The following is a 23,485-nucleotide window of genomic DNA, read 5'->3' as shown; positions in this document are numbered from 1 at the left end:
AGGTGAATGCTTCCTACCGGCACTCCTGGACAATCTTTGGGCAACTCCTGGAGACAGGTCCAGGCAGCTGATGAATTCAACTTCAAGATCTGGAAACCCGGCTATGTGGTCATTGGAGAATGCGCCTTCGTACACACGCCCGTTCTTGAAAGTTAATCGGCCCTGCAGACACAAAAACAACTTTGTGCAGTTTAGGAAAAGTTTTCTTAGAAAAACAGTGGTAAGGCCGGGTACAGTGGCTCACACCTGTAATCCCAGCACTTTGGGAGGCCGAGGCAGGCGGATCACAAGGTCAGGAGTTCGAGATCAGACTGGCCAACATGGTGAAACCCCATCGCTACTAAAAATACAAAAATTAGCCAGGTGTGGTGGCGTGTACTATAGTCCCAGCTACTCGGGAGGCTGAGGCAGGAGAATCACTTGAACCCAGGAGGCGGAGGTTCCAGTGAGCCGAGATCACATCACTGCACTCCAGCCTGGGTGACAGAGAGTCTGCCTCAAAAAAGGAAAGAAGAAGGAAAGGAAAGAAGAAGGAAAGGAAAGGAAAGAAGAAGAGAAGGAAAGAAAAGAAGAAGGGAAGGAAAGGAAAGCAAAGCAAAGCATGAGTAAATGTACCTTGATAGTTTTCTCAAGGGTTTGGAGCTTTTCGTTTGTTTTGAAAATACGCACTTACTCCACATACAGTCAGGCTCCTGGGTCTCATGCACTGTATAAGTTCTCTCTCTTTTTCCTTCTTCTATTCCTCCTCCTCCCCTCTCTCTATCTCCCCCACAATCTTTCTCCAATTTTAAGCACCTCTAGGCCACAGAATGTGTCTTATTAAACTAGGCTAGTGACCAGCAGAATGCCCATCACACAATAGAGACTCCCTGATTTTTTTTTTTTTTTTTTTTTTTTTTGTGAGACGGAGCCTCGCTGTCACCCAGGCTGGAGTGCCGTAGCACGATCTTGGCTCACTGTAATCTCCACCTCCTGGGTTCAAGCTATTCTCCTTCCTCAGTCTCCCAAGAGGCTGGGATTACAGGTGCCCACTACCACGCCTGGCTAACTTTTGTAATTTTAGTAAAGATGGGGTTTCACCATGTTGGCCAGGCTGGTCTTGAACTCCTGGCCTCAAGTGATCTGTCCACCTCGGCCTCCCAAAGTGCTGGGATTACAGGCGTGAGCCACCATGCCCGGCCAAGACTCCCTGAGATGTGTCAAACCCAGGTCAATAGTCAGTTACCGATTCAGAAGTGGGCAAATGACCCTATTTGGCTCTGTGAAACGAAAGACCCTTTCAGAGAGCTTCTATCAAAAGTTCCTCCTTTTCTTCTACTTAGTATGGTATGCAGATGTGAAGGCTGGAACCACAGCAGCCGACTTCCAATCATGAAGGAGGAAAAACACAAGGGTGAAAGTGACATGGTGGGAGATACTATGGATACATGGAAGAGAAATTCTGACAGCAATGAGTTGCTGAAGCCTACATTATTCTGTATTATACATGGCAGACAACACTAGACTGTCAGTTGCGAACCAAAACCACCATCACACATACACACACACACACACACACACACACACACACACACACCCCAAAAAAACCAAATAACCACTAAATACACAGGAAATCATTGACCATTGAAAATATTTTGCCAGGCACAGTGGCTCATGCCTATAATCCCAGCACTTTGGGAGACTGAGGCAGGAGGATTGTTTGAGGCCAGGAGTTTGAGACCAGCTTGGCCAACATGGTAAAACCCACGTCACTACTTTAAAAAAAAAAAAAGGCCGGGCGCGGTGGCTCAAGCCTGTAATCCCAGCACTTTGGGAGGCCGAGATGGGCGGATCACGAGGTCAGGAGATCGAGACCATCCTGGCTAACATGGTGAAACCCCGTCTCTACTAAAAATACAAAAAACTAGCCGGGCGAGATGGCGGGCGCCTGTAGTCCCAGCTGCTCCGGAGGCTGAGGTGGAGCTTGCAGTGAGCTGAGATCTGGCCACTGCACTCCAGCCCCATCTCAAAAAAAAAAAAAAAAAAAAAAAAAAAAAAAAAAAAAAAAAGAGCTGAGCATAGTGGTGCACACCTGTAGTCCCAGCTATTCAAGTGGCTGAGCCACAAGAATCGCTTAAACCCGGGAAGTGGAGGTTGCAGTGAGCCGAGATCGCGCCACTGCACTCCAGCCTGGGTGACAGAGTGAAACTCTGTCAAAAAGAAAAAAGAAAAAAAGAGTCATGTAATCACCTTAGCAAAATAGTAAGTTATCCTATACAAAATAGATAATGCAATTTAATAGAGAATGACATGATTTTGTCAAAAAGAGTTCTGTAGATGGATGGTGATGGCTGCACAACAATGCGAATGTACTTCATGCCACTGGACTGTGCACTTAGAAATTAAGATGGTAGCCAGGCACGGTGGCTCAAGCCTGTAATCCCAGCACTTTCGGAGGCCGAGACGGGTGGATCACGAGGTCAGGAGATTGAGACCATCCTGGCTAACACGGTGAAACCCCGTCTTTACTAAAAAATACAAAAAAGTAGCTGGGCGACGTGGCAGGTGCCTGTAGTCCCAGCTACTCGGGAGGCTGAGGCAGGAGAATGGTGTAAACCCAGGAGGCGGAGCTTGCAGTGAGCTGAGATCCAGCCGTTGCACTCCAGCTTGGGCGGCTGAGCGAGGCTCCGTCTCAAAAAAAACCAAACAAACAAACAAAAAAAGAAATTAAGATGGTAAATCTTATGTGTACTTTACCACAATCAAAAAGACATCTAGAGCGCCTATATTTACAACATAGACAAAATAGACTTCAGAGAAATGAAAATTACCAGGGTTGGCCAGTGTGGTTGGTGGCTCACACCTGTAATCCCAGCACTCTGGGAGGCTGAGGTGGGCAGATCACTTGAGGTCAGGAGTTCGAGACCAGCCTGGCCAACATGACGAAACCCTGTCTCTACTAAAAATACAAAAATCAGCCAGGCGTAGTGGCCCGCACCTGTAATCGCAGCTACTCATGAGGCCGAGGAAGGAGAATCACTTGAACCTGGGAAGCGGAGGTTGCAGTGAGCTGAGATCGCACCAATGTACTCCAGCCTGGGCGACAGAGCAAGACTGCGTCTCAGAAAGAAAGAAAATTAGCAGGGTTAATAGGAAATTACGTGATGACCAAAAGAGCCAGAGCACCAATGCATAATGACCCTCCACGTGTGTGCGCCGAACAACAAACTTCAAATATATGAAGCAAAACTGACAGAACTGAAAGCGGAAATAGACAAATCTGCAATTATACTGGGACATGTCAACGGCTTTACATAATTTCAATGGCTTTACATCGTTGTTTGAAATGTGGTCTTCCCAGGTCTGTACTCACTGTGCCATGTTTCTTTTTGGAAACCCATTCTCCGTCGTACACGACTCCACTGGCGTAATAAAACCTGCCACATCTGTGACGATGTCCGTTTACAAACTCCCCTATGTATTCATTTCTCAAGGGATACTGGGAACTGGGGATTCTCTTTAGAAACCACGTGTGTGTTCCAAAGCCATTCTGAAAAGAAAGCAGACGGCTGTCAGACATGCGCAAAGCAGTTTCTCTCTTGACCCGAATCCCCTCAAAATTAGGATAAACACAATGAAAACTGCAAAGGGCGAAGAACTTGGACTCTGGAGTTGCACAGACTTGGGTTCCATTTCAGCTCAGCTGCTTATTAATGAGTCTTTCTAACTAAGGCAGATGATTTAAGTCTTCTAAGTTCCTCATCCGTAAAACAGAAACAACACCTGCCCTTCAGCTTAGATACAAAGGAGTTTGAAACCAGCCTGGCCAACATAGTGAAACCCCATCTCTACTAAAAATACAAAAAAAAAAAAAAAAAAAAATTAGCCGGGCCTTGGTGGTGGGCGCCTGTAATCTCAGCTACTCCAGAGGCTGAGGCAGGAGAATTGCTTGAACCCAGGAGGTGGAGGCTGCAGTGAGCTGAGATCACGCCACTGCACTCCAGCCTGGGCGACAGAGCAAGACTCTGTCTCTAAAAACAAACAGGCTGGGTTTGGTGGCTCATGCCTGTAATCCTAGCACCTTAGGAGGCTGAGGCATGTGGATCATTTGAGGTCAGGAGTTCGAATCCAACCTGGTCAACATGGTGAAACTCCATCCCTACTAAAAATACAAAAACAACAATTAGCCAGGTCATAGTGGCGGGTGCCTGTAATCTCAGCTACTCCAGAGGCTGAGGCAGGAGAACTGCTTGAACCTGGGAGGTGGAGGCTGCAGTGAGCCAAGATTGCATCACTGCACTCCAGCCTGGGCGACAGAGAGAGAGACTCCGTCTCAAAAAAAAAAAAAAAAAAAAAAAAAAAACCCAAAAAGACATAATACATGTGTTGAGAATCGGTGGAGCGTCCACCTCTGGGTATGAACTGCTCCCCCGCCCGGGCGTACCTGGAGGCCCCTCTCCCACCGCCCGGTGTACTCTTCATTGGCGGTCAGCCACCTCATCCTCCCCTCCCCGTGGCGCATGTTGTCTTCCCACTGGCCTTCGTATATATTTCCAGATTTATAACTAGGATGAAAGAAACCGAAGAAAAACAATCAGTTACCTCCTACACAACGTTTACCTTTAAGACATTCTTTTAAACACTCCCCTTGATCTCCTTTGAAGAAATCCACCCCTTGTACCTATACAATCTTCTCTGTATTTAAATTCAGGCCGGGCACGGTGGCTCACGCCTGGAATCCCAGCACTTTGGGAGGCCAAGGCTGGAGGATCACCTGAGGTCAGGAGTTCGAGACCAACCTGACCAGTAAGGAGAAACCCCGTCTATCCTAAAAATACAAAATTAACCAGGCATGGTGGCGCATGCTTGTAATCCCAGCTACTCGGGAGGCTAAGGCAGGAGAATCACTTGAACCCAGGAGGTGGAGGTTGCGGTGAGCTGAGGTTGCACCATTGCACTCCAGCTTGGGCGACAAGAGTGAAACTCCATCTCAAAAACAAAAACAAAAAACAAAAATTAGCTGGGCATGGTGGTGGGCACCTGTAATCCCAGCTGCTCGGGAGGCTGAGGCAGGAGAATCGCTTGAACTCAGAAGGTGGAGGTTGCAATGAGCCAAGATCATGCCACTGCACTCGAGCCTGGGCAACAGAATGAGACTGTCAAATAAACAGATAGGTAGGTAGGCAGATAGATAGATCAATAGATAGGCAGGCATGAGGTCCTAAGGGAGCATGAGTCACTTTATTAAACCTTCTGACTAATAAGGTGACAAAGTGGGTAAGAGCCAGGTTTTTAAAATCTTTTAATTATTCCCTATTGTATCATGATTAGTTAATATTTGGCCAGTTTTTGAGATGGGATCTCACTGTGTCACTCAGGCTGGAGTGCGGTGGTACAATCATAGCAGGAGAATTGCTTAAACCCAGAAGGTGGAGGTTGCAGTAAGCCGAGATGGCACCACTGCACTCTAGCCTGGGTGACAGAGCAAGATTGCATCTCAAAAAAAAAAAAGAAAAAAAATTCACTCTACTTAGAGAGAAAACGTTCTGTGCAACTTTTGCACCTTACTTTTTTTCTTTTTTGAGACGGAGTCTCGCTCTGTCGCCCAGGCTGGAGTGCAGTGGCTGGATCTCAGCTCACTGCAAGCTCCACCTCCCGGGTTTATGCCATTCTCCTGCCTCAGCCTCCCAAGTAGCTGGGACTACAGGTGCCCGCCACCTCGCCCGGCTAGTTTTTTGTATTTGTTAGTAGAGACGGGGTTTCACTGTGTTAGCCACGATGGTCTCGATCTCCTGACCTCGTGATCCACCTGTCTCGGCCTCCCAAAGTGCTGGGATTACAGGCTTGACCCACCGCGCCCAGCCTGCACCTTACTTTTGAATATCCAAACTGAACATTATTTGGGCCCACAAACACTTCTTTGCCCACACCCCAAGCGCGGCCATGGTCATACCTACCATCTTATTCCCCAGCCCTTTTTGATGTTTTGCACCCAGTCTCCCTCATACCAACACGTACCCTCTTGATTGTAATACATGGAGCCCTGAAACAAATAATATCATCTTTAAAACTATCAAACCTCACGACACAAATGCTTTGTCAAATGTTTAAGGATATCAACTTAAAAACTAGAACCTACACAGAGGTCAATGCCATATGTAAGCAAGACATATAACCCGTTATTTCTGTTTTGCTGTCAAGAAAGTGGGAAAACTGCTGCACAAGGGGAAATGAGATAATGTCACGAATCAATTTCTCCTTAATAAAGTGCCTTATTGGCTAGGCATGGTGGCTCACGTCTGTAACCCCAGCACTTTGTGAGGCCGAGGTGGGCGGATCACAAGGTCAGGAGTTCGAGACCGGCCTGGCCAACATGGTGAAACCCTGTCTCTACTAAAAATACAAAAATTACCAGGGTGTGGTGGCACATGCCTGTAATCCCAGCTACTTGGGAGGCTGAGGCAGGAGAATCACTTGAACCTGGGAGGCAGAGGTTGCAGTGAGTCCAGATCGTGCCACACTGCACTCCAGCCTGGGTAATAGACCGAGACTCCGCCTCAAAATAAAATAAAATTAAATTAAAAAAGCCATATTAAGGCACAGAATGACTGCACTCATCATATTCAAGTCTATTCATTATATCCAGTAACTATAAGTCAATTAAGTACCTAAAGAAATCCTGTCTGTTGCCACTTGGAGTGAACAGTTGAGCCTTCCATGTAACGGAAGGTCACTCTCTCTTAGGCACCAGAACCATCGTTGTTTTACCCATTTGGACATCCTACTCATTTTACTGCCTCTGAGTATAAGTGAGCATAGTGTACCCTTTGATCTACATTGAAAAGCCTCAAAAGGCTTTTTCACAGGTTTATCTGTGTGTGAGAGAGACAGAAACAGAGAGAGAATTTTTCTATCTTCTCTCTCACGATCAGGCAAACTCATTCCTTCCTGCAGCTATTCAGATGCTGCTGTCTGGAAGTCACCATGCCCAGTCCCTCCAATATGTCTCAAGCAATCTGCTGTAAGCTAAAACACACACACACACACACAACAACAACACAACTCAATAAACAGCCATTCAGATGCTGCTGTCTGGAAGTCACCGTGCCCAATCCCTCCAATACATCTCAAGCAATCTTCTCTAAGCTAAAACACGCACACACACACACACACACAACAACACAACTCAATAAATAGCCATTCAGATGCTGCTGTCTGAAAGTCACCGTGCCCAGTCCCTCCAATAGGTCTCAAGCAATCTGCTGTAAGCTAAAACACACACACACACACACACACACACACACACACACACACACACAAACACCACCACAACTCAATAAACAGCCTGTTAAAGCCTGCATATGTTCAGGCACAGTGGTGCACGCCTGTAATCCCAGCACTTTGGGAGGCCGAGGCGGGTGGATCACTTGAGGTCAGGAGTTGGAGACCACCCTGGCTAACATGGCAAAACCCCGTCTCTACTAAAAATACAAAAACTAGCTGGGCATGGTGGTGCACACCTGCAGTCCCAGTTACTTGGGAGACTGAGGCAGGAGAATTGCTTGAACCCAGGAGGCGGAGCTTGCAGTGAACTGAGATGGAGCCACTGCACTCCAGCCTGGGCAACAGAGTGAGGCTCCGTCTCAAAAAAAAAAAAAAAAAAAAAATTAATAAAATGGTTAATTTACGTAATGTGAATTTCACCTTAATAAACAAAAAGTGAATATGCCCTGGACAGCGCCGCCAGCCCATACCCGCTTCTCTCTCCATGTGGCCGCCCAGCCCCTCCCTTGCTCTCCACACAGCCACCCCATCCCCTTTCTGCCCCGCCCCCCACCCCACCTTGCCCCCCCATGGCCGACTCCCCCCAGTGGCTGCCCATCTTCCCTGCCCTCTACCGGGTCGCGCCGCCCGCCCGTGGCTGCCCATCCCCCCACCCCGTCACTCCCGCCCTCCACGGGGCCGCCCCGCCCCGCCCCGCCCCGCCCACCTTCCCGTGCCGCCTGCCATTGTACCAGTGGCCGATGTAGGATGCGGGCTGGGTGCTGCGCTTGAACATCCCGAACCCGTTCCTCATGCTGTTGACCACTTCGCCTTCGTACATGCTGCCGTCCGGCCACGTGTACACGCCGTGGTTCATCGGGACATTCTTCACAAAGTCGCCCTGAAGCAGAACGGCCATGGGGTGACAGAAGGAAGAGTTGGGGGTGGGGGCGGGAATCCCTAGTCCTGTGGGCGGTTCCAGGAGCTGCCTGACCTCTGATTCTGTTCTTGCCTCTCCTGTGGACACGCATTGAACATCCCCTCGCATTCTCTCTCTTCCTGGTCTGCATTTCCCATCCTCTCTCATCCGACCCGACCACTGGGCGGAAGCTCAGGCAGGAGGAAATATCTGGGAGGCTGCAGGTCGACCGAGCTCGAAGGAGCGAGCAGGTGAGGTTGGAAAGTGCTGGCTTCCAATCCTGACCCGGGGAACTTCAGATTCTTAGAACTCACCTTGGCAGGGCGCAGTGGCTCACGCCTGTAATCACAGCACTTTGGGAGACCAAGGTGGGAGGATTGCTTGAGGCCAGGAATTTGAGGCCAGCCTGGGCAACCGAGGGAGACCCTGTCTCTAGAAAAATATTTGTTTTTGTTCTTATTTTTCAGACAGAGTCCCACTCTGTTGCCCAGGCTGGAGTGCAATGGTGCCATCTTGGCTCACTGCAACCTCTGCCTCCCATTTTCAAGCAATTCTCCTGCCTCAGCCTCTCAAGTAGCTGGGATTACAGGCACCCACCACCACACCCTGCTAATTTTTTTTGTATTTTTAGTAGAGACGGAGTTTTGCCATGTTGGCCAGGCTGGTCTCAAACTTCTGACCTCAGGTGTTCCACCTGCCTCAGCCTCCCAAAGTGCTGGGATTAACAGGCGTGAGCCATCATGCCTGGCTTTTTTTTTTTTTAGACAGGGTCTCACTCTGTCAACTAGGCTGGAGTGCAGCGGCGCAATCACAGCTCACTGCAGCCTTGACCTCCCGGGCTCAAGTGATCCTCCCACCACGCCCCCCAAATAGCTGAGACTACAGGTGTGTATGCCACAAGCCTCACTAATTTTTAAATATTTTGTGGAGATGGGGTTTCTCTATGTTGCCCAGGCTGGTCTGGTCTCAAACTCCCAGCCTCAAGTGATCCTCCCACCTTGGCCTCCCAAGTAGCTGGGACTACAGGTGCATGCCACCAAGGTGCAGTGGTGCACGCCTATAATTCCAGCACTTTGGGGGTGCTGAGGTGAGAGGATCTGTTGAGCCTAGGAGGTTGAGGCTGCAGTGAACTATGACCACTGCATTCCAGCCTGGGTGACAAAGCAAGATCCTGTGTCTAATGGAAAAAAAAAAAGGAGGTGAATTCACTGTTCCCTCCAGGCTTAATGATGACTGGGGCAGTTCCTCTTTCTTTTTCCTTTTTTTTTTTTCCCCCCCAAGAGGGAGTATTGCTCTTGTTGCCCAGGCTGAGTGCGACGGTGCAGTCTCGGCTCACTGCAACCTCTGCCTCCCAGGTTTAAGCAATTCTCCTACCTTAGCCTCCCGAGTAGCTGGGATTACAGGCGCCCACCACCACGCCCAGCACATTTTTGTAGTTTCAGTAGAGATAGTTTCACCATATTGGCCAGGCTGGTCTCAAACTCCTGACCTCAGGTGATCTGCCTGCCTCGGCCTCCCAAAGTGTTGGGATTACAGGCATGAGCCACTGCGCCCGGTCAGAAAATCCTTCTTTCTGCCACAGGTCATCAAAATACTCTGTAAACAAGTCAGTCAACAGCCTGCCCCAGGGGCACCTGCTAGGGAACCCGCTCTGCCCAGGACATCTGAGTGGACAGCAGGCAGCACGCTGCACACCACCCAGCAGCGTCGGATCCTCTTCCAGGAACCTGAACTCCCTGGAGGCAGCCAAGTCAGCAGACAAAAGAGGACAGCACAGCCTGGCCTGATCACTAGCCAGGACCCATGAGGCCAGCCGGCCTCTCTCTGAGGATGCTTCTAGGAGACCCCCGAGTCCTGCCCAGAAGCCCCCAACTGGGCTGGAGCTGGGATCTGTGCCTGCAAAAATGACCCCCCCACCTGCCGAGAGTTTCCCGCGACAATGAGGCACGGGGGGGTTCTTGGTAAATTACCATTTAAAGACCAGAAATTGGCCTGGTGCATGGCTCACACCTGTAATCCCTGCACTTTGGGAGGCTGAGGTGGGCAGATCACCTGAAGTCAGGGGTTTGAGACCAGCCTGGCCAACATGGCGAAACCCCGTCTCTACTAAAAATACAAAAATTAGCCCGGCGTGGTGGCGCGCGTCTGTAATCCCAGCTACTCTGGAGCGAGGCAGGAGAATTGCTTGAACCCAGGAGGTGGAGGTTGCAGTGAGCCGAGATCCCGCCACTGCACTCCAGCCTGGGCGACAGAGCGAGACTCTGTCTCAAAAATAAAATAAAATAAATAGAATAAAATAAGGACGAGAAACCTTGCATGTCAGTCGCTGTCGCATGGGAAGGGAGCTGGCATGAATCCAAGGTGGGGACCCAATCCTCAGGCTCCCCTGGAACTTGGAGATCCTCCTCGCCCCGTCAGTGAGGGTCAGTCCCTCCCTCTCTCTCCCTGCTCCTCTCACCACCCAGCTGCAGTTGGCTTCCCGGCCCAAACTCGACTCCGTTTCCATCATTGCCTGGGTGTTATTTGAATAAGTGCATTATGCACATGTGTTTTGAATGTCATCATTACCATTTATAAACACCATCTGTTAGCAACTCTGCATTTGGGAATTTTAGAATAGCATTTCAGGCGCTCACTCACTTTGTGGGTGGGAATTGAGCCTGGTACAATCCCTTGGAGAACAATTTGGTCCTTGCAATCAGTTTAAAAATACATATTCTCAACCCTGCAAGACAGGTGAAATGAAAGCCACATAATGGAATACACGCAGCCAGTAAAAACAGATCTGCATCCATGGATATGGTTTGATCTCAAAATTAAAGGTACAGGCCAGGTGCGGTGGCTCACGCCTACAATCCCCAACACTTTGGGAGGCCGAGGTGGGAGGATCGCTTAAGCCCAGGAGTTCAAGACCAGCCTGGGCAACACAGCAAGACCCTGTCTCTACAAAAAAAAAAAAAAAAAAAAAAGTAAAAATAAATTAGCCAGGCACTGTGGAGCACACCTGTAGTCTCAGCTACTCAGCAGGCTGAGCCGAGAGGATCGCTTGAGCCTGGGAGTTTGAGGCTGCCGTGAGTCATGATCTCACCACTGCACTTCAGCCTGGGTGACACAGCAAGACCCCACGTCAGACTAAGTAAATGTGCCAAAGAGAGTGTGTAATAAACTGTGTGTGTTTGTGAAAAGCAAGACAGGCTACAGAAGGTCCAGGCTGCCGTGAGTCATGATTGCACCACTGTACTCCAGCCTGGGCAACAGAGCAAGACCCTATCTCCAAAAAAAAAAAGTAGGACAAGCTGCATACATGTTTGTGTGCTCTCTGTGCTGAGAAAGCGTGGAATACCTCTAGAACACACAAACCAGTAACAATTCCTCCTGGGTTCGGTGTAGTCATGAGTTACTAGATCCTCTGGTTCTGTGAATTTTTCTTTTTTTTTTTTTTTTTTTTGAGACCGAGTCTCGCTCTGTCGCCCAGGCTGGAGTGCAGTGGCCGGATCTCAGCTCACTGCAAGCTCTGCCTCCCAGGTTCACGCCATTCTCCTGCCTCAGCCTCCCGAGTAGCTGGGACTACAGGCGGCTGCCACCTCGCCCAGCTAGTTTTTTTTGTATTTTTTAGTAGAGACGGGGTTTCACCATGTTAGCCAGGATGGTCTTGATCTCCTGACCTCGTGATCCGCCCGTCTCGGCCTCCCAAAGTGCTGGGATTACAGGCTTGAGCCACCGCGCCCGGCCTGGTTCTGTGAATTTTTCTTAACCCATCTGCTGAATTACATCTACGAAAACAGGCGGTTCAATTGTGGGAAACTGATTGTTCCATCCAACAATCACAGTTTAGAACTATAACTGGTTATATGCCTCACCTCGTATTTTAATCCATCGGCCCAAATATAAGTCCCTTGTCCATGCATGAGTCCTTCTGAAAACATACCCTTCAAAACAAAGCAACGACAAATGCTTAGAATGCAGTTGACATATATATATATTTGAGATGAGGTCTCGTTCTGTCACCCAGGCTGGAGTGCAGTGGTATGATCATAGCTCACTGCAGCCTCGACCTCCCAGGCTCCAGCAATCCTCCCACTTCAGCCTCCCGAGTAGCTGGGACTACAGGCATCCACCACCATGCCCAGCTAGTTTTTGTATTTTTTGTAGAGACGGGATTTCACCGTGTTGGCCAGGCTGGTCTTGAAATCCTGAGCTCAAGCAACGCACCCAACTTGGCCTCCCAAAGTGCTGGGATTATAGGCGGGAGCCACCGCGTCTGGCCGGCAGCTGATGATGATCTCACACAGCTGCCTTATCCCAGTTTCCCGTGTGTGAAGATGTTTGTCTGCGCACTCAGCAGCAGCTGCGTCCTACTGAGTCCTACTTTGAGCTGGCTCCACGCTGGAATCCATCCTTCTCTAAAAAGGATCTAAGAGGGCCTCATCTTCATGACCTAAGGATGACCTCAGCTACAAAACTGTGTTCTCAACTGGGTGCAGGGGCTCACACCTGCAATCCCAGCATTTTAGGAGTCTGAGGCAGGAGGATCACTTGTGGCCAGGAGTTCAAGACCAGCCCTGGCAACACAGCAAGTCCTTGTCTCTACCAAAAAGAAAAAAAAAAAAATTTAGCCAGGCGTGGTAGCTCACGCCTGTCCTCCCAGCTATTCAAGAGGCTGAGGAGGGAGGATCGTTTGACTCCGGGAGGTCAAGGCCGCAATGAGCTATGATCACACCACTGCACTCCAGCTTTGGTGACCGAGTGAGACCCTGTCTCAAGAAATAATAAAATAAAATAATCAGGAAAAGAAACAAATCTAAAATAACTTGTATTATACTGAGCATTATTTTTACCTTAAATAGGTAATCAGGGTTCAGAATAAAATCAGCACGAAGAGCTTCCAATTTCTTTTGAAGCATCAGTGGATTTTACTGAAGATTTGCAAATCTCGGACCATCACCCCACACCTTCCTCCCCCTCCTGCAGGTTCTCAAATGCACAACTCACACGAAGGTACAACCGCCTTGAAAGACTGCGAAGCCTTTTCCCTCGTACAGCCCACGAACTTTCTCCCCTTCATAGCTACAGAGAAATAAAGGGAATTCAAGGTAATGAATAATGTGAATACACCCAAGTGACAGTGGGTTAAAATATATAACTATGTAATGGGAAGAATGAAGTCAGGAAAAAAAATACATATATATATATACACACACACACACACACATAGCTAGAAAGTAGAATAGGTTACTCGCGGTTTGAAGGCGGGGTGAGGAATGAAGGAGTTTGGGGGGTTTTTTTGTGTGTTTTTTTGGTTTTTTTTTTTTTTTTTTTTGAAGTGGAGTCTCACTCTGTCGCCTGGGCTGGATGGAGTGCAGTGGCGTGATTTCGGTTCACTGCAACCTCCGCCTCCCGGGTTCAAGTGATTCTCCCACCTCAGCCTCCTGAGTAGCTGGGATTATAGGAATATGTCACCATGCCCAGTGAATTACTGTGTTTTCAGTAGAGACAGGGTTTCACCATGTTGGCCAGACTGGTCTCAAACTCCTGATCTCAAGTGATCCGCCCACCTCAGCCTCCCAAAGTGCTTGGATTCCAGGCTTGAACCACTGGACCTGGCCTGGAGTTACTATTTAATAGATGGTCGTACCACACTGTGAATGTACTTAATGCCATTGAATTGCACACTTAAAATAATTAAGATAGTATATTTTGTTATATATGTTTCACCACAATAAACTCTCTCTCTATATATATATGCCATGGGGCTCTAGTTTGCTACTTGAGTGATGGGCTTACTAGAAGCCCAAATCTCAGCATCACATAACATACCCTTGTAACCTGCACATGTAACCCCCTAAATCTAAAATAAAATAAAATTTTAAATACATACAGTTACCTTCAGGCCAGGCACAGTGGCTTATGTCTGTAATCTCAGCACTTTGGGAGGCTGAGGCAGGTGGCTCACCTGAGGTCAGGAGTTCGAGACCAGCCTGACCAACATGGTGAACCCCCCCCCCCCATCTCTACTAAAAGTACAAAAATTAGCTGGGTGTGGTGGCGGGCGCCTGTAATCTCAGCTACTCAGGAGGCTGAGGCAGGAGAATTGCTTGACCGTGGGAGGCGGCGGTTGCAGTGAGCCAAGATCGCACCACTGCACTCCAGCCTGAACGACAGAGTGAAACTGCATCTCGAAATAAAATAAAATACACCGCCTGACTGGCAGTGTTGTACCCTATGGCACCCCCATTAAAATCACCTCTCCACGATGAGCTTGGTCAGAATGGACTCTTCGTATTGGGTGGCATCTTCATTCTGCTGAACGTTTCGGGGGTCTTTTTTGGGTTTCGCTTCGTTAAGCTGCATTCCCAGCAATGGGACGCCAGCTGGGGACATCTCTTGCCTAGTGGTGTTGCCATCTTGTTTGGAAAAGTCTAGATTATCAGAGAGAGATGAGGGAGAGGGGGCCGACTTCTCCCCTCTTTTGTCTGCTTTTTTCTTTTCTTTCACCATTGCCTTGGGAAGATCCAATGGTTACTTGAATCAAATGATTCCTTTGGTTCAGAGCTGCTTATTTCAAAGCACTGATGAGTTTTATCTGAAAAATAAAAATTACATCTCCAAACACTTGGGGTTTTCACTTGTAGTTAAAATTTTAGTTTTACAACACAATGTCATTATCATTCTCCTGCCCAAGTCTGAAAAATTAGTTACCAGGGCCAGGTGTGGCGGCTCACACCTGCAATCTCAGCACTTTGGGGAGGCTGAGGCGGGAGGATCATGTGAGTCCAGGAGGTCGTGATTAGCCTAGGCAACGTAGTGGGATGCCCCCTCTCTATAAAAATAAAAATAAATGAGCCAGGCGTGGTGGCACAGGCCCGTAGTCCCAGCGACTAGGGAGGCTCAGGTGGGAGGACTGCTTGAGCCTGGGAGGTCGAGAGATCACACCACTGCACTCCAGTCTAACAGAGCAAGACTCTGTCTCAAAAATCATAAGAATTACAAGTTTCAAGCACCATCAGTTTATAAATATACAACCTCAACACTGCATTGGTTGTTCCCAAACTTTTTTTTATTTTTGAGACAGAGTCTTACTCTGTCACCCAGCTTGGAGCACAGTGGCACAATCACGGCTCACTGCAGCCTCAACCTCCCAGGCTCAGGTGATCCTTCCAACTCAGCCTCCCAAGTAGCTGGGACCACAGGCATGCATCACCACACCTGGCTAATTTTTTGTAGAGACAGGGTCTTGCTATGTTGCCTTGGCTGGTCTGGAACTCCTGAGCTCAAGCAGTCTGGCTGTCTCAGCCTCCCAAAGTGCTGGGATTATAGGTGTGAGCCACTGCACCTGGCCCTAAAAGTTATTTAAGTTGGAACCATTGTCTAGCATGGTTTCTTGAAAGGTATCCCTACACATGAAAAAGGCTACTTAACCTCTCAGGTCTTGCGTGCAGCCAATTCACACTTTAAAAGCCCCTCTCCCGCCGGGTGGTGACTCACGCCTGTAATCCCAGCACTTTGGGAGGCCGAGGCGGGCAGATAACGATGTCAGGAGATCAAGACCACCCTGGCTAACACGGTGAAACCCCATCTCTACTAAAAATACAAAAAATTAGCCAGGCAAGGTGGCACATGCCTGTAATCCCAGCTATTCAGGAGGCTGAGGCAGGAGAATTTCTTGAACCCAGGAGGTGGACGTTGCAGTGAGCCGAGATCATGCCACTGCACTCTAGCCTGGGCAACAGAGTGAGACTCTGTCTCAAAAAAAAAAAAAAAAAAGAGCCCCTCCTTATAGGTCAGCATTGTAAAGTGTGCAAGAGCTGGATTCAGGGTCCTGCATTGTCCATTACCAGTTCTGTGGTTTTTTGCACGGGCTGGAGTGCACTGTCGCGATCTTAGCTCACTGCAACCTCTGCCTCCTGGGTTCACACCATTCTCCTGCCTCAGCCTCCTGAGTAGCTGGGACTACAGGCACCTGCCACCACGCCCCGCTAATTTTTTTTGTACTTTTAGTAGAGACAGGGTTTCACCGTGTTAGCCAGGATGGTCTTGATTTCCTGACCTGGTGATCTGCCTGCCTCAGCCTCCCAAAGTGCTGGGATTACAGGCGTGAGCCACCAGGCGTGGGCGCCTGGCCCAGTTCTGTGTTTGGGTTTTTTTTTTTTTTTTTTTTTTTTTTTTCCAGACAGAGTCTAGCCCTGTCATCCAGGCTGGAGTGTAGTGGCAAGATCTCAGCTCACTGCAACCTCCGCCTCCTGGGTTCAAGTGATTCTCCTGCTTCAGCTTCTCGAGTAGCTGGGATTATAAGCGCCTGCTACCACACTCAGTTAATTTTATTTTTAGTAGAGATGGGTCTCACTGCATTGGTCAGGCTGGTCTTGAACTCCCAACCTTGTGATCTGCCCACCTTGGCCTCCCAAAGTACTGGGATTACAAGTGTGTGCCACCGCGCCCCACCGGTTTTTTGTTTTTGTTTTTGTTTTTGTTTTTGTTTTGAGACGGGAGTCTTGCTACATTTTGCCCAGGCTGGTTTTAAACTCCTGGCCTCAAGCAATCTTCCCACCTTCTCCTCCCAAAGTGCTAGGATTGCAGGCATGAGCCACTGAGCTCGGTCAAGTGCTGTGTTCTAAAGCAAGTTGCCTAATCTCTGCCTCACAAATAGAAATAACAGTACCTTGTATCATAAGAATTAAATGGGCCGGGCGCGGTGGCTCAAGCCTGCAATCCCAGCACTTTGGGAGGCCGAGGCGGGCGGATCACGAGGTCAGGAGTTCGAGACCATCCTGGCTAACATGGTGAAACCTCGTCTCTACTAAAAAATACAAAAAACTAGCCGGGCGCGTTGGCGGGCGCCTGTAGTCCCAGCTACTTGGGAGGCTGAGGCAGGAGAATGGCGTGAACCCAGGAGGCGGAGCTTGCAGTGAGCTGAGATCCGGCCACTGCACTCCAGCCTGGGTGACAGAGCAAGACTCCATCTCAAAAAAAAAAAAAAAAAAAAAAAAAAAAAAAAAAAAAGAATTAAATGGGTGACACACAGAAAAATCCCTAAGTACAGGGTACAGAGCAAAGTCAATAAATTGAGTGATTATCTCGTCCCTTTCCTGTTTTCAAACTTGAAATCACTGGTTTCCTACTCCCTCTAGCACTGCCATCGATTGAGCCCCTCTCATATGCCAGACAAGCAAGGAACCTGTGCTGGAGTTGCGTTTCCAGTGCATCGTTGCTTGAGCTGTATTTCCAGCGCGCCCTTGCTCGAGCTCCGTTTCCAGCGCATATCTTTGCTTGTCTGGCATATGAGCTGCGGTGCAGGGTTTCAAAGTCATAGTTTTCATGGTTTCCCTAATCTGGCCCCACCAAAAGCACCCTGGTCCATCAGGCAGGATGCATAGGTGAGCCATGTGGTGAAGGCCAGGTCTGGTCCCTTTTCGTAGGCCCGACGGGTGCAGTGGGTCCTTCTTGCCCTCTTCTTCCTGGATGCCATCCTCTGGCCACCCCACCCTCCAGCTGAACCCACCTCCAGCCTTCTCTCTTCCTCCATTATTTATTTATTGAAACAGGGTCTCGCTCTGTCACCCAGGCTGGAGTGCAGTGGTGTGATCTCGGCTCACTGCCCCCTCCGCCTACGGGGTTGAAGTTATTCTCCTGCGTTAGCCTCCCAAATAGCTGGGATTACAGGCACCCGCCACCACTCCTGGCTAATTTTTGTATTTTCAGTAGACACGGGGTTTCACCATGTTGGCCAGGCTAGTCTCAGACTCCTAACCTCAGGTGATCCTCCCGCCTCGGCCTCCCAAAAGTGCTGGGATTACAGGCGTGAGCCACCGCGCCCAGCCAAGCTTTCTCTCTTCCTTCGAACCCTACCTTGCTCCTTCACACCCCCGACCACTGTCTCAGCGAAGCCGCCCCGGGTCACCTAGCCCAAGCTGCTCTCACCTCTAAATTGAGAGGGGCCTTTACTACGAGCTTTTCGGTCCTCTGTCAGTGACCTACAAATAAGTGAACTACAAATCAAGCCAATTTCGTTTCTCAGTGCGTGTTTCCTAATGTTTCCTCTGTTCTCCTGGGCTTAAGGAGAGGCCATCTCGTGTATCTACGGTGAGGCGGGAAGAACGGGCTCCCTGCACTGGTCGGCCCGGCCTAGGCCCTCCTCGCCCATCACGCAAGTGCTCGGGTCCTGGGAGGCCGCGTCAGTCCGGCCGGGAAGGAGCAGGACCGGTCGCCACCGCTGTCCCGGCTACGCATGACCGCGGCCTGGGGCGCTCACCTCGCTCCAGGAGCCCAGAGACCTCGCCGGGCTCGGGAGAGATGTTGCAGGGCTCTCAGAGTCCCAGATCCCGCTCTGGTCTCCAGGCAAAAGCGGACGCCGCCTGGCCCACCTAGTGCTCTTAAAGGGGCCGCGCACCAGAGTCAAGCAGGTGTCCCGCCCTTGATGGTCCTGAAGGCCAGGGGGTAAGGCTGGGCGCTGGAGGCAGCAGGTCAGGGGTTTCCCAGCTCTGCTAACTGCTTCATCATAAAATGGGAGTAACGCAGACATTAGTTTTCCCATTGCTGCCATAAACAAATTACCAAAAATTTAGTGGTTTGAAGCAACACAAATTTATTATCCAACAGTCTGTAAAGCAGGCCCACAGTGCTGGTTCCTTCCAGAGGCTCCGGGGAAGCGTCCGTTTCCTTGCCTTTTCCAGCTTTTCCAGAAGCGGTCCCCAACCTTTTGGCACCAGAGACCGGTTTCGCAGAAGACAATTTTTCCACGGATGGGGGTAGGGGATGGTTTCAGGATGATTCAAGCGTGTTGCATTTACTGTGCACTTTATTTCTATTATTTTTACATTGTAACATATAATTAAATAATTCTACAACTCACCATCATAGACTCAGTGGAAGCCTGAGTTTGTTTTCCTACAACTAGACGGTCCCATCTGGGGGTGACAGGAGACAGTGACAGATCATCAGGCACCAGATTCTCTTAAGGAGTGTGCGACCTACATCCCTCGCGTGTGCAGTTCACAACAGGGTTTGTGCTCCTATGAGAATCTAATGCCCACCGCTGATATGACAGGAGGTGGCGCTCAGGTGGTAATACCAGCCATGGGGAGGGGATCTAACTACAGATGAAGTTTCGCTGGCTTCCCCGCCCCTAACCTGCTGTGCACCCTGGTTCCTAACGGGCCATGGACCACTACTGGTCTGTGGCCAGAGTGCTGGAATCCCTGTTCTAGAGGCTGCTTGCAATCCTTGACGAGTGGTACCTCCTTCCATCTCCAGTACCAGCAAGGCCACCTCTCTCTGGCCAGCAGGGAAAGGTCTCCACCTTCAAAGGACTCACCCAATGGACTGGGCCCAACCAGACAATCCAGGATAATCTCTCTACTGCAAGATCCTTAACTCGGCCAGGAAATATGGCTCATACCTGTAATCTCAGCACGTTGGGAGGCCGGGGCAGGTGGATCACCTGAGGTCAGGAGTTCGAGACCAGCCCAGCCAGCATGCAACATGGTGAAACCCTGTCTCTACTAAATATACAAAAATTAGCCAGCTGTCATTGTGGGCACCTGTAATCCCAGCTACTCTGGAGGCTGAGATGGGAGAATCACTTGAACCTGGGAGGCACAGGCTGCAGTGAGCTGAGATCACGCTATTGTACTCAAGCCTGGGCAACAGGAGCGAAACTTAAAAAAAAAAAAAAAAAAATTCTTCACTCAATCACACCTGCCGAGTCCCTTCTGCCATGTGAGGCAGCCTGGTCACGGTTCTGGGGATTAGGACACAGCTGTCTTGGGGGGCTGTTATCCTGCCACAGCTGCCAGTCTGCAGAGTTCGTAAGTGGGATCCTGCAGATGCCAGCACTGTGCCAGACACGACGGCACAGTTACTACTGTACTGCCTCCTCCATTCAAGGGATTCTGAAGCAGGAAGGGGAGCCCTCTCTTCCTTGAAGCCCAGTCTGGGGAAGGGGTGGGGCAGCAGGGGGAGTCACATCCGTCCTCACTGGGCCCCCAAGAGGACATCTTTTCTTCCATTTTCAGCCCAGTTCAAACAGGACAAGGTTCCATGAAAACGACTTGAAAAGACAGACAGGGATTCTTATATTCCCAGAACCACTCAAGGTCAGTAACTGGAATGTTCTACAGTTCACACCCTGAGGAAACCAAATCACAGCATCAAATTATGGGAAAATCGAACTCTTTTTGCCCCCCTGAGAGGACAGCACTTTGCTACCTTGGCCGCACAGAGGAATGTTGAAAAATAGTGACCCCTGTCCCATCCAGTCATTTTCTTCCAGTCGGGCAGAGAATCCCCCTTGTTTAAAAATTTAATGGGAATCAGGACTGAGAATCACTAACCCAAAAGGACCCTAATTTTAAATTTATGAAAGTAAAGATGAATTTAATTATTAAGGGTTGAAAGTTATAGACTAAACTATGTCCAGCCAGAGCAGAGGGCTGAGTGACTTCCACAGTGGTTTGTTTTGTTTTGTTTTGAGACAGAGTCTTGTTCTATCCCCCAGGGTGGAGTACAATGGTGCGATCTCGGCTCACTACAACCTCTGTCTCCCTGGTTCAGGAGATTCTCCTGCCTCAGCCTCTCGAGTAGCTGGGATTACAGGCATGTGCCACCACGCCTGGCTAATTTTGCATTTTTAGTAGAGGTGGGGTTTCTCCATGTTGGTCAGGCTGGTCTCGAACTCCCGACCTCAGGTGATCCACCTGCCTCAGCCTCCCAAAGTGCTGGGATCACAGGCATGAGCCACCACGCCCGGCCCAAGTGTTCTTATTTTTATAAAATATGTTCCTGACTGGACACACACACACACACACACACACGAGTGCATGCAAACAGAGAAAAAAACAATTTTGCAAGTAGCGCTCCATCTGGTTTGAAAAGGTTCTCAAGATCACTTTTAAATGGGTCTGATGTGTATTTTTTTTTAAGTAGCAGGTTCATTTGAAAACAAAAAAGGTGAGTGAAAACCCTGTCTTTCAAAACATAAAAATCTGCAATAAAACCGATGATTCCATACAGCGACTACTGTCAGTTCTGCGAAATGACACCCAGGTTGGCAATGTGTTTCATGGTTGGCCTTCCATGGGGACAGTTCCAGGGGTGGTCCATCTCCCCCATGTGGGTGATCAGTTTCTTCATCTCGCTTGTATTAAGAGCAGTTCCAATCATCACCTGAGGACGAGACACAATGGTTCAACGTTTTAATCGTTTTTTTTGACATCAGAATGGCAGCTCTTCAGAAGCACTGTTCACTAAAATGAGACTGGACAAGATTACAGCTCAAAAACTACCTTCCCTGAAAAACCTGCCCTCACAGAAGCCAAGGTTCTAGATCTCAGCCCTCCTTTCTGTGACATCAAGCCTCTTGTGGCTGCTTCAAGGTGGCACCGCCTCCACTCCAGACGCGACCACACCTGTCCCGAACGCAGCCACTCTCAGCGGCCACCCTGCCCTCTCACCCTGGCAGGTGCAGCAGCCTCCTGGCTGGCCTCCCCGCCCCACTGCAAGCCCTCCAAGCCGCTCTCCACCCAGCAGCCAGTGATTACGTCTAAAGCGCGGTCAGGTCATGTCGTTCCGCTCCACGGCTTCCCCCTCACCTGAATAAAAGCCCCCGTCTGTCCCTGACTTGGCCCTCACTGGGCTGTGCCTGCACCCCCACCTCCAAGCACGAATGCCTCCCTTCCTCACCCCAGCTGCACTGCTACTCCCTTCCTCTTGCACAGGTCCATCAAGCAAACACCTGCCTCGGGGCCGTGGCACTCCCGGGACCCTCTCCCCCAGTGGGTGCAGGCGTCACTCCCCCTCTGTTGAGCTCCACCCTGCTGCCCTGGCAGGGTCCTCCAGCCCTGGCCCTGCTGCCTCCCTACCATGGGTCCTCCGACAGGAAGGAGAAGAGACAAGCCTGAAGCCCTCTGTCGCCTCCCTTCTTCCTGCAGCACCCTAAGGGCTCGCCATGTGCCAAGCACAGTCGGAAAGCGGCGACAGCAGTGACAGCAGGGTTCCACCAGGTCGGAGGAGGACAGATAATCAACAAGTCAACAGAGAACCAAGACAGATGGCGCCCAGGACAGGGGGCCTGCCCCGGTGTGGGGAGGGGGTGAAGGTGGCAAACCCAGGTAGAGAGGAGGGTAGGGAGAAAGGGTGTAAGGCAGGGAGGAGACTGGGCGAGTGTGGAACTGGAAGGCGCTACATGGCTGGAAGCGTGGTAGGGAGGAGATGGGGCTGGAAGGGTGGGCAGGCAGTGACAACACCGGAGACGGAGGAGTAGGCCAGGGCGGGAGGGAAGGAGCAGCCTGTGGTTCCCTGAGTCATACTAAAGACTCAGGACATCAAAACTGACCAGCTATGAGCTCAGCTCCACACTCTCACTCACAGACGCCAAGACTGCAAGGTTCGCATTAGGTCTTTTTTTTTTTTTCTTGCGAGGCAGGGGATGGTGGGGAGACTCTGTTGCCGAGGCTGGAGTGCAGCAGTGCGATCTCGGCTCACTGCACCTCCGCCTCCCAGATTCAAGCAATTCTCCCGCTTCGGCCTCCCGAGTAGCTGGGATTACAGGCACCCGCCACCATGCCCAGCTAATTTTTGTACTTTTAGTTGGGGTGGGGTTTCACTATGTTGGCCAGGCTGGTTTCAAATTCCTGACCCCAGGTAATCAACCCACTTCCGCCTTCCAAAGTGCTGGGATTACAGGTGTGAGTCACCACGCCCAGCCCATATTAGGTCTTTATCAAAGAAACACTGTGGCTAGAACTCAGACTCTGGGTCCTCTTCTAATTAAACTCTGCCTTTGAGTCATTTCATCTCATCTCATGGCTGTAAGTTACACCTGATGCTCCCACAGCAGGCTCCATCCCACCCACTCCCCATGTGGCCTCCAGCTGCTGCTCTCCCCAGCTGTCGCAGTCAAGGCACCCCTTCCAGTCTGTTCTCTCTCCAAAGCTGCAATCATGGGACTCCTCGTCTGTTCTCTCCAGTGGCTCCCGCCACACACAGCACAGACCCCCAGGGTCTAGGCATGACCGGCAATACTCCACGTGGCTGTCCTCTGGTCGCCGCTCTGCTCACTCCCCTCCCTCTCCAGGGACACAATCGGCCTCTGGCTTCAGTCTTGCTACTTCCTCCACTTGGAAAGTTCTTACCCAAGAGGGCTCCAGCCTACTTTTATTTGAGACAAGGTCTTACTTTGTCACCCAGGCTGGAGTGCAGTTGTGTGATCTTGACTCACTGCAACCTCGACCTCCCAGGCTCAAGTGATCCTCCCACCTCAGCCTCCTGAGTAGCTGCTGACTACAGGCACCCACCACCACGCCTGGCTAATCTTTTAATTTCCCCACC

At 50.1% G+C, this 23,485-nt stretch overlaps 2 protein-coding genes across 4 annotated transcripts in view; both read right to left on the bottom strand.

The window, feature by feature from the left end:
* LOC115898166 (radial spoke head 10 homolog B2-like) overlaps window positions 1-14,659 on the bottom strand; it is a 45,665-nt gene extending 31,006 nt beyond the window's left edge. The window contains 8 exon segments of the mRNA XM_030931982.1: window positions 18-162; window positions 3,353-3,529; window positions 4,424-4,544; window positions 5,937-6,022; window positions 7,970-8,143; window positions 12,022-12,090; window positions 13,156-13,228; window positions 14,406-14,659. Coding sequence (XP_030787842.1) covers window positions 18-162; window positions 3,353-3,529; window positions 4,424-4,544; window positions 5,937-6,022; window positions 7,970-8,143; window positions 12,022-12,090; window positions 13,156-13,228; window positions 14,406-14,659 — 1,099 coding nt within the window.
* Window positions 14,660-18,728: 4,069 nt separating this feature from the next.
* Window positions 18,729-23,485, bottom strand: part of LOC104667537 (protein PMS2CL-like) — a 1,213,215-nt gene continuing 1,208,458 nt past the window's right edge. For all 3 annotated transcript variants that reach the window (XM_030932234.1, XM_030932235.1, XM_030932233.1), the window contains 2 exons: window positions 20,885-21,322; window positions 18,729-19,598 (listed from right to left, as the gene is read on the bottom strand). The gene's annotated coding sequence lies outside the window, so the exon portion shown is untranslated. The remainder of the gene's footprint in view (window positions 19,599-20,884; window positions 21,323-23,485) is intronic.

This window comes from Rhinopithecus roxellana, chromosome 6 (assembly GCF_007565055.1).
Source record: "Rhinopithecus roxellana isolate Shanxi Qingling chromosome 6, ASM756505v1, whole genome shotgun sequence".
Taxonomy (NCBI): domain Eukaryota; kingdom Metazoa; phylum Chordata; class Mammalia; order Primates; family Cercopithecidae; genus Rhinopithecus; species Rhinopithecus roxellana.
Note: the sequence above shows the minus strand (reverse complement) of the source record. Positions and strands in the feature narration are given on the sequence as shown.